The 11,198-nt window shown below is 52.3% G+C and overlaps 1 protein-coding gene across 1 annotated transcript in view; it reads left to right on the top strand.

Moving 5' to 3' along the window:
- The first annotated feature begins 1,876 nt into the window (after positions 1–1,876).
- Positions 1,877–11,198, top strand: part of EPHA10 (EPH receptor A10) — a 43,158-nt gene continuing 33,836 nt past the window's right edge. The window contains exons 1-3 of the mRNA XM_069549129.1: positions 1,877–1,982; positions 4,054–4,118; positions 4,822–5,500. Coding sequence (XP_069405230.1) covers positions 1,877–1,982; positions 4,054–4,118; positions 4,822–5,500 — 850 coding nt within the window. The remainder of the gene's footprint in view (positions 1,983–4,053; positions 4,119–4,821; positions 5,501–11,198) is intronic.

Raw genomic sequence — 11,198 nt, 5'->3', positions numbered from 1 at the left:
GTCCTGGGTCTCTAAGCAGCTTCTAAAAATACCATCTCCCAGCGCTGGGGAAAGGGGGAGGGGAAAATCGAGCGTGTAGAGAATAAAGATGGGAAGGAAGTGGGGGTGTAAGAGCCCTTCTTCAGGTAGATCTGATTTCAGAGCCTCCGCCTGCATCCAACGGCCGGCAGGATGCCACATTTCCGAATGCTTCCTCAGTGAGCTTCGGTCTTCTTTGGTCCCGAGCCTCAGCCTCTCCTGATCACCTTTCTTTGTACGGGCTAAGGAACTCAATTCCTCCCAGCCTCTCTTCCTACTGTTGCTGTCCAGCAAATATGTCTGTGAGTAAGCTTGTACACACACCACACACATACACACACGAAGTAACACATGAAAGTGGCTTGTAAATGACCAGGGCCCTATGATGTCAGAAATTTTCATTCCGTTTGGTGCTCATGGAGGTATGGACTGTGCAGAGACAGGGTGATTGTGCAGAGACAGGGTGATTCACTCAGGTATTCTCAGCACAGAACATAGCACCCAGTGAGTGCTGGCTGAGGGTGTGGAATACATATATATAAAACGCACAGACATCCAGGCCATGCAGGACTCACATTCATTCTCAAGGCTTCTCTGGCTAATATAGCCTCCAAAGGAGAGGGGTTAGGCCCCCCAAGAAAAGAGCTCTGAAAAGCCACAGGGTGGGTGGAGCTTTCTCTGCTCACGTTCAGTCCAGACGGTGGCGCTCAGTAGCCGCCTCCCTCATCCTGGAGGGCTCCAGCCCTTCCCACCAACAACGCCTTAAACCGTCAGCCAGCACATAAATGACCTTCACAAGACAGAGGTCGTGCTCCACGTTTCCTTTCGACTCCTTCAGGGCTGGGTGAACTCTGTGAGGATTACTCCTCCTCTCTCGCTGATGCCTGGGAGTCTGGCCGCTGCTTTCCTCATGAGTCCCTGGGGTGGGCGGAGAGCGTTTATAAAGGGGGGAACTCCAGGCTCTGAGCAGACTGGGGAAAGGGGTGGTCGCGGAGAGGGCTGCCTGTGTCCTGGCTGCAGAAGCAAGAACCTGCGGAACCAATCGTTCATGCAAAATCTATCAACCGCCCATCCCGGCGTCCACATGGCTCCCCAGCCTCAGAAGAGCTGCTGGTAGGGTGGCACTGTGTCTTCCACTTTACTCTCCTTTCTCGTGTAGCTCTCGGGGTCGTGCTTGGCCTCTTCCTCCCCAGTGTGTGTGTGTGTGTGTGTGTGTGTGAGAGAGAGAGAGAGAGAGAGAGAGAGAGAGAGAGAGGTGAAGGCGGGGAGAAAGGGGGCGGGGTGGAGCCATGAGATACCAAAAGCTGCAGATATAGGAAGACAAGGGCTAGAAGATAGAGGAGCTTCCCAGAGCTTCGGATCGGGACACCAGTCTTCAAAACCTCCTGCAAGTCCTGGGTACTAGGGGTCTTGCAGGTTAGCTCAGAGGCTGTAAGTGTCGCTGCCTCGCCGCGGTTTGCTCCTCCTTCAGCCACGCCCACATTGCCTGTTTCTCAGGAATGAGAGGCTAAGGTTCAGCGCTCTGGGCCACCTACGGCAGGTCATCCCTCTCCTCATGAACCGAACCGGGTCTCAGCGCTGCCCCACCCGCCATGGTTTGGAGACTGGCGGGACCCCTTCCTTCTCCCCCTCCAATTTGCTGTTCCGCCCCTGGCCTATGAAACTCCACCTCTCCACCTTCTCCTGGCGGGGATTGGTGGGCTTCCCGCGGTGGTACATAGGGATTGGTGCCCACTGATGATGGTCACCGGCGAGATCCCGCCCCCCAGCCAGCGCTAGGGTCTGGGGGCACTGCTCAGCGGTGCTGGGGCTGGCGCGGCTTGAGCCGCCGCCGCACTGACAGCTCGGTCTGCGGACCATGGAGACTGGCGCCGGCCCACATCCGCTGCGCCTGTTCATCTGCCTGATGCCGCTGTGTCTCGCCTTGCTTTTGGGGCCGGGGAGGCCAGGGACCGCCGAGGAAGGTGAGGAGACTGGTGGCTGTTTTGGAGGCTTAGATGCCAAAAGATAGGAAGCTGAAGAACCGGGGTGCTTGGGGAAGGAGTCGTACGAAGAGACTGGAGTCTGTATTGGGGTCTGAAGCAAGCGGACAGAAAGAAGCAAAGAACTGGAGAGAGAGGAAAAGGTGGCTAAGCAACGAAGAAGACAGGAGCACTGAGGAACTCGGGGGCTGGAGACCTGGGAGGCTGGGGAAGAAAGAGACCAGGAACCGTGGGAGCCAGAGGCGACGGTTCAGGGGCCGGTGAGACGGACAGGCTGAGCAATTGGAGGTGGAAGGTGTGGGGGCAGGGAGATGCGGAGGTGAAATCTCCCCGGAGGAGACGGGATGGAGCCGAAACAGTGGGGAGTCTAGGGGATCTCTGAGTGGCGAGCGCTGGTGGGGCGACGAGGGCGGGCGGTCTGGTGGCGAGTGTGGCTGAGAGGGCGTGGGGTGGGGGATTGGGGGAAAGAGGCTGGGAGCTGTCCGACGTGCTGACCCGGGAGCTGTCCGCAGTGCTGAATTTGGAGTGTAGACTAACCAGCGCAATCTGCGTTGCCGGGTTCGGGGGTGCTCGCTGTACCAGAGACTGCGTCTTGCTTCTGACCCTGAATTTGAGGGGGCTGTACACTCAGTTAAATCCAGAGGCGTAATATCCAGGTGCAGGAGCTGGAGGAGCTGGAATCTGAGGCGTTGGCCTCGGGGTTTTTCTGGGCGCTAGATCTCTGATGCTTTCCAATATGCAATTCCGATGTGCTGTCGGTTACACCGAAATCGGGAAGCTGTCAGTGGTCCTGTCCGTTGTCGCTGACACCTCTGGGGCCAACCCCCTTAAAGGGCTCACCTTGGAGCCACACCCCCTTGCTTAAGCTCCAGATGAGTAATCTTCAAAGATTTGGGGATGGCTCTGAGCTGCTGCTGTGCTGTTCTACCCAGTGTTTCTCTGGGACCCACACTGACAGCAGAATTCAGACTGCAGGTCAGATGCCTCATGGGGGAAGAAAGTGACCACATGCATCTCTGGTTTAGAAGGGGTCATGGCTTTATATATTAAAGGAATCCTGATAACCTTTCAAAAGCAGGGGAGATGACAGCCTCTGGGAAAGGGGCTGGCTGAGGAGGTAAAGACTTTTACTTCTTTCGCTGCTGGCAGGGTCTCTCTACGTTTTCCCCAGAGGCCCTGGGAGTCAAACTAAAAAGTTCAAGTCTCCCCGATCCCTGGTGACCCCAGACCTCAAAAGAACCCATGAGTATGAGTGAATTCAGGAATGTGAACAAGAATTCTCGGATATGATCACTTTCTCCCTCTTCTTGACACTGTTATAATTTGAGAGATCTGGGAAGGTGGGGGGTCACTGATCCCCCCATTTTAGAGCCAATCTTAGAGCACATGTCATGGATTCCATGCCAGGCTGAATAATGACTCTCCAAATATTTCCATACCTGAATCCCCAGAACCTGTGAATATTATCATAAATGGCAATAGACTTTGCAGGTGTGGCTAAGGATCTTGAGATGATCTGATTACAATCACAATGGTCCTTATAAGAGAGCCACAGAAGTCAGAGTTAGAGAAGGAAACAGAGGCTGGAATGATGTGTTTTGAGGATGGAGGAGGGGGCCACAAGCCAAGGAATCCAGGTGGCCGCAAGAAGCTAAAGGAGGCAAGGAAATGGATTCTCCCCTTTGAGCCTCCAGAAGGGACCAGTCTTTCCAACACCCTGACTTTAGACCAGTGAAACCGATTTTCAACCTCTGACCTCCAGAACTGTAATATAATAAAGTTTTGTTGTTTTAAGCCACTAAATTTGTGGTAATTTGTTACAGCAGTCACAGAAAACTAATACAGGCTCCCTCCCTAATCATTGTGGCTACTTTTCTTTAGATTAGACCTACTCATGCCTTCTCATGGGGATATATGAAGTGGGAAAAACTTGTCTGTATCCTTCACCAGTTTCTCTGTTTTCTCAGTCAGCAAATTTCAAGTGAATTCACCAAAGGTTCTTACCCCCTCCCACCCCGAACTTTCTGATATTTCTGTTCTTCCCTCTCTCTAGTCATCCTTTTGGATTCCAAAGCTTCCCAAGCTGAGCTGGGCTGGACTGCACTGCCAAGTAATGGGGTAAGTGTAAACCTTTCCCTCTGTGTCCCAAGGAGCTCCTGGTAGTCCAGGACTCAGCCCCTTTATCTCCCCGTGGCTACATCAGATCAAAATGCTCCTGAGAGCATGTAGTCTCCAGCAGCCCTGGCCTCAAGCAGAGTGGCCTATTAGAAAATGTTGACTCTTTAGTCAGACCGCAAAAAAAAAAAAAAAAAAAAAAGTGATAAGAGAACTGGGTGTGTCTAGCAACAGACAGCATCTGGATGGAGCCAATGCTGGATGGTGTCTTGCACCCAGTAGGTCTACTAAGCAATGTTGTTGACTGATAAATTGACAGGATAAGCAAGACTTGGAATCCTAAAAGAGGCTTGGAAACTTGGGGTGGTGGGGGGAGATGTGATGGTGTGACAGCAGCAGCTTGGTGTTGTGGAAAGAGCACAGGGTGGAGAGCAAGGAGACTCCCTACTTCTGCTATAAGAGGACGTGTCTATCCACTCAAGTCATCCCTCTCTGGAGCCTGTTTCCCTGTCAACTGGACCTCAGTTGTCTGCAAGGTTTCTCCCAGCTCTGCGTCTTATAATTTCAGGGGTGTGTATGGGGAAGGAGGGGAGAAGGGAATGCAAAATGATGGGGAAGGGGGACTTCAGCCCCAGTCAACACCAGGGCTCGACCTCTTGGGGGCGCCTTGGCTCTGAGTTGCCCACATGTTTGTTCTCTCCCCCAGTGGGAGGAGATCAGCGGCGTGGATGAGCACGACCGTCCCATCCGCACTTACCAGGTGTGCAACGTGCTAGAGCCCAACCAGGACAACTGGCTGCAGACGGGCTGGATCAGCCGCGGCCGCGGGCAGCGCATCTTCGTGGAGCTGCAGTTCACACTGCGTGACTGCAGCAGCATCCCTGGAGCCGCGGGCACCTGCAAGGAGACTTTCAATGTCTACTACCTGGAAACCGAGGCCGATTTGGGCCGCGGGCGTACCCGCCCAGGTGGCAGCCGGCCCCTCAAGATCGACACAATCGCGGCAGACGAGAGCTTCACGCAGGGCGACCTGGGTGAGCGCAAGATGAAGCTGAACACAGAGGTGCGCGAGATCGGCCCGCTCAGCCGGCGGGGTTTCCACCTGGCCTTCCAGGACGTGGGCGCATGCGTGGCTCTAGTCTCTGTGCGAGTCTACTACAAGCAGTGTCGCGCCACGGTGCGGGGCCTGGCGGCGTTCCCAGCCACCGCAGCCGAGAGCGCCTTCTCCACGCTGGTGGAGGTGGCCGGAACGTGCGTGGCACACTCAGAAGGGGAGCCCGGCAGCCCCCCGCGCATGCACTGCGGCGCCGATGGCGAGTGGCTGGTGCCCGTGGGCCGGTGCAGCTGCAGTGCGGGATTCCAAGAACGCGGTGACGTCTGTGAAGGTATCCAGCGCCCTGGGGGGTGTGGTGTGGGAGTGCAGCCCGCAGGCGGCAGTTGGGAGAGAGTGTGTCCTAGATGAAAGAGGCAGGAGGGGGAGTGAGGAAGTCATGCGGTACGGAGCTGGGAGTCCTGACTTTTTGTGGGGCTTCCAGTGGGTGCAGCCAGGACCAGTGAGTGAAGTTAATGAGAGATGGATTTGACTCCATACAAGCAGGCGTCAGGGACCTGTATTTCACGCACCATGATAAACACCTCACATAGACCTTCTTATTTATTCACAGCAATAAAAGCATCTTTATCCCTGTTTTGCAGATGAGGAAACAGAGGCTCAGAGAGATTAACACCTCACTTGGCAATTAAGAAACAGGGAACTGAGTTTTAAATCCAGATTTGCCCAACTCTCAGGTTCTTTCTACTACACCATGCTGCCTCCCCTGTGCATAGAAAAGAACTCTACAATAGCCCAACTCTGTTAGCTAGAGGCTGCTGGGATTGGTTACATTAGAGGGAGTGAGCTCCCTGTCACCAACAATATACAAGTCAGAGGCTAGCAGGAGGATTCCTGAGCTGGAGAGAGAGATTGGGAAGCTGCACTAGGTGACTACTAAGATCCCACCCAATGCTCTGAACTAGAGTCACTGTGCCCCCGGGGGAAATCCTTCATGTTAGGGGTTCTTTTAGGCTCTCTGGTCTGTGGGGGCCCCAGGAACAGGTCTCGCCTTCTCTATCTGTAGCTCTGAGGACTGAGGGTAAGAATGCGGTGTGGACCATGTGCACTTAATGAAGAAAGGCCAAGTGATGCTTTTTCTAAGCCAGGTCCTTCTCTTGGTGCCAGGGCAACAAAAATGAATCAGGCATAATCTCAACTCCTGAGAAATTCATAGTCTAGGTGGAAAGATGTAAACATTTAAAAGTCACAACAGGATGATGTATGAGCTAATAGAGAGATTGATACAGTGGTGGGAAGACAGTGGGAGAAGTGACTAAACTTGCTCTCATTCCTTTGTTCAGTCATCCATTCACCATGAACTGAGAACACCTCACCTGCATTTATTGAGGGTGTGTGATATGTTTATAAATGAATGTCACCATCTTTTCCCTGGGGCTCTTGTGGTTCAGTAACAGACTTGGAGATAAAACTTTTCTGGGCTCTTCAGGAAAGGTTGGGATCCACTCCTGGGCTCTCCAAACCTGTATTTCTACATGGTCTACTTACCCCATGGTCTGCAGTGACCTCTAGTGTTTCTATCACTCGATTAGGAACTTCTTGAGCTCAGACAATGGGTTGTATTATCTTAGCAGCTCCAGGGCCCATAATGGGACATATGGTAGGTGCTCAATGGAAATGTGCTGGGTGAGTGAGCAGTTAGCATAAAGAGTGATATATAGCAATAGAAATCTGAGGAAGCCTGGAGACAGGAGAACCCAATTCTAAGTGTAGAGAGAGATGTCGATAAGGCCTTTCTTCCAGGTAGCCAAGAGAATTCTGAGGCAAGAGACTGTGTATGTAGAAGCGTGGAGGCAGGCGAGAACATGGCATGCTCGGGGCTCAGCAAGTCAGCATGGATACAGAGGAGGGCATTTGGGGATGCGTGGGTGAAGGGGCTGGAGAAGAGGAGCAGCAATTCATGAAGGGCTTGAGTGGGGATAAAGAAGGGATAAAGAGCTTAGACTTTATGCTTTAGACCATTAGGGAGAGTTTGAAGCAGAGATCTGACAAATTCAGATTTGTATGTTCAAAATATCACTCGAGCTGCAATTACAAAGGAAAAGCTGGAGAAGGAAGGATTAGAGGCCAGAAGTTGAGGCAGAAGATGATGTAAGAGTCCAGGAGAAGGAGCACGGGGTCTGACCAAGGCAGTAGCAGAGTGACAAGGATGGATGTGATGACCCATAACCTCCACAGCACTTGGTGGCCATTCATTTCAAAGGAGGAAGGAGTCCTTTTTGACTGATCTGCATCCAGAGGATGGAATGGACAGATGGTAATTCACTGGCGTTGAGAACACAGGGCATGAATGCACATAAAGAATTGATGGTGTCCATGCTGGGAGGGATTGGGGCCAGGAGGAAAAGGGGACGACAGAGGATGAGATGGCTGGATGATATCACCGACTCAATGGACGTGAGTTTGAGTGAACTCTGGGGGTTGGTGATGGACAGGGAGGCCTGGCATGCTGCAGTTCATGGGGTCACAAACAGTTGGACACGACTGAGTGACTGAACTGAACTGAACTGATGGTGCACTCAAACAGAGGTAGCTAGAAAGTGGGTCTGGAGCTCAGCAACAGAGAGACAGATGCTACCTGAAGCTATAGGTTTGGTTGAGATAGACCCAGGAGAATGTATGGGGTAAGAAGCAAGGCAGCCAATGGAGTCTCACAGAACAGCAATATACAAAGGGGAGCTATAAGGAAGACTGTGAGGCAGTGATCAGAGGCTGGAGGAGAGTGTGATTTCATGGCAGCCAAGGATGATGGAGGGCCTCCTGGGTGGCTCAGTGGTAAAAAATCTGCCTGCCAAGCAGGAAACCTGGGTTTGTTCCCTCAGTCAGGCCGACCCCCTGGAGAAGGAAATGGCAATCCACTCCAGTATTCTTGTCTGGAAAATCCCATGGACAGAGGAGCCTGGCAGGCTACAGTCCATGGGGTCACAAAAGAGTCGGACATGACTTAGCAGCTAAACAGCAACAAGAGTGATGGAGGTTCCAGGAGGAGATGGCCTGCAGTGTTGGTGAGCCATGAGGTAATGCAAGATCAGTCGATGTCTGCCTAGTGGCCCCGGTTAGAGCAGTTTCAGCTGAGTGATGGAGGTCTTACCAGCTGCAGCAGGTAAGAGGATGAAGGAAACTGAAGAGCTAAAGGCAGGGAATGTAAACACTCTCTGGAGGCTGGGTCTGAAAGGGGAGAAGAGGGCATAATGTCTTAAGGAGGACATTGGGTGGAGAGAGGATTTTTTTTTACTGTAAATGAGAGGGAGCCTTGTTTACACAGGAGGTGGAGAGCCAAAGGGGTACCAAGTTGGGGGAGGCAGTCGGCCTCCAGGGAAGAAGTATTTTATTACTGATGTGGATCAGAATTGCTGATGCACACTGCTAACAAAAAGCAGGCTGCGTTTGAGTCAGTTTTATTGGTTTTAAATACAGTGCCCTGCTGCCCATACCTTAAATGGACTGCTTTTACGGCGCTACTCTGTACCATTACCGGAAAGGGCTGATAGAGAAGAGAATTACCAACCGATGGCCTCTCTTCTCTCTGTGGGTTAGGAGGGGGCACCTGTGCCAGTGGACAGAGGAACCTTGCTCTGCTTTACTCACCTCTGCTTTACTGCAAGCTCCAGAGCCTAGAATAGCACCTGGCTCACAGCTGATGCTGAAAAATTGTTGAATGAATGGATCAAGGACTGGAGGAGGGGATTTAGATATACATTCTAGGCAATCACACACACACACACAGACTTAGGAACCCAGTCCCACTTCTGACTTTGAGTACAGACAAAGGCCATTTGTAATAGCATCAGCTCTGCCCTGGGGAGTAAGGACGTGGCGAGGGTGCCAGGTAAAGCTTCGCAAGGGAGATATTATTTTGAGCTAGGACTTGGAGAAACATAGGCATTTGCCAGGAGAGAAGTTGCATAAGACACTATGGGACAAGACGCAGAGGTGGAAAAGGAAAAGTTCGGTGTGGCATGGGTGGGGTCGGCACTGGGGAGCTGTTGGAGGGTTTCAAAAAGGAAAATGTTTGTCAGGTTTGTATTTAAGAAGGGAAGGCCTTGCAAGTGTTTTGTGTGGCTATTACAGAGCCCTCTCTGAAGACAAGCAGACACAGAGGCATCTCTCTTTAACAACCATGACTCTTCCTGCTCCTCTCCCAGCCACCAGAGGAATTATTGAAAGACGTGGGGTTCCCTTGGTGGAAAAAGTCAGAGTGTATGACTCGTGTCTTCAAATCTCTGTAGGACTGCCCTGGAGCAGAGCGACCCAAGCAGACATGCTGAGGCTCCACAGGGTATGTCAAGTCCCCACGATGGAGAGACATGAGGCAGGTTACGTGCAGGGAGGCTGATTTGGGCTCAGCATGAAGGCATGCGTGCTCAGTTGCCAAGTTGCCAAGTTATGTCCAATTCTTTGCGACGCCAAGTACTGTAGCCCGCCAAGCTTCTCTGTCCATAGAATTTTCTAGGCAAGAATACTGGAGCAGGATGTCATTTCCTTCTCCAGGGGATCTTCCTGACCCAGGGATAGAACCTGTGTCTTCTGCATTGCAGGTGGATTCTTTACTACTGAACCACCTGGGAAGCCTCACCACCTGCTTACTGAATGCTAATGTGAGCCAGGTGGCAATTTAACAGCTGTGACTTGCTATTCCCACCCCCCACAGAGCCCCCTACAGGGGGCAGAGGCCTGCACTCAGATCCCAGCTCTGCCTGGTACTGAGAGGCTGTGAGAAGTTCTTCAATCTCTCTGGACTCCCCCTTTCTTCTTAGAGCTGGGGGAAAGTACCCTAGGGGGCTGCTGTGAAATTTAAATGGAAGCACTTTCAAACTGCCAGCATTGTTCAACAGAGGCCGCCTCAGAAGGAGATGGGGTCCCATTACCAAGTATCTGAGCAGAGACTGTGGCTCCTGCTGGGAAAGCTGCTGGAAGATGGGCCAGAGGGCGTTCGACTAGAGGACCCCTGAAATTCTGACTCGGACCAGTGAGGAAGAGAGGGAGGGGTCTGGTACTCAGGAATCCCTTCCTGAGTCCGCCCCTCTATAACCTCTTCTAAACAGAGCCTCTCAAAGTAGATATAAGCAATGCTGTCTCTGATTGGACCACCCACCTCTGGGACCCCAGACACACATACACACGGTGAAAGGAGCCTCCCACGTTCTTTCCCTCCTGCTGTGTGATCCTGCAAACACGTCCCTCTCTTACTTCCCGATGGAGGGGGGCAGGCCATGCTTAGCATTTGCATTTGTCTGGTTTCTTGAGGCCAGAGAGGCATAGGAAGTAGCAAGGCTAACACTGGAACCCAGGCCTCCGGAGTCCCAGCCTGACTGCTGTTGCCCAGACCAGATGTTAGCGAGCCCCGTGCTTTGTTCTGAAGGCAGGGACTTCCAAAGGCTCCTGAGCTTTGGAGGCGCTGCCCAAAGCCCAGGGCTCTAGGCAAGAGGGACCCATCGCCAAACCTAAGCCTCCAGATGAGAACCCTCAGCCTTTACCCTCTTCTCCCAGAGAGCTGGAAGTTCTTCCCAAGGGCTAGTCTGAATCCTTTCTGTTGTACTATGTCTTTTTGGGGTTGGAGAGCCCCCAGCCTTCCACAAAAAGCTAAGCCAGAGGAGAGGGATAAAGAAATCCTGGCAGGGACAGGGAACCAGGTGAGGACCACCCAAGCTCTGAGAGGAGGGCCAGCAGCCGTTGCCTCCCTCCTGGCCCAGCTGGTGAGAAACTTTTTAAAGTGGGTGTTTAGCAGTTTCCACTTTAGGCCTGTGCTGGAGGAAGAGTAATTACTATCGTTAGTGTGTGCAAACGTTGTCTGTACTGGGCTCAGCAGTTTGCATCTTTTATCTCAATTCTCCAACCACCGTTTTGAGGTAGGTATTCTATGCAAGGGTCAGAGAAGTGAACCAATGTGCCCAAGGCCACACAGCAAATAAGACATGTAACTCAGCTGCAAACCCAGGTAGTTTAGATATAAAAGCCTGTGCTTCTAACCA

Source organism: Ovis canadensis, chromosome 1, assembly GCF_042477335.2.
Source record: "Ovis canadensis isolate MfBH-ARS-UI-01 breed Bighorn chromosome 1, ARS-UI_OviCan_v2, whole genome shotgun sequence".
In the NCBI taxonomy this organism is placed as follows: domain Eukaryota; kingdom Metazoa; phylum Chordata; class Mammalia; order Artiodactyla; family Bovidae; genus Ovis; species Ovis canadensis.
This window is presented reverse-complemented; position numbering and strand designations above follow the sequence as displayed.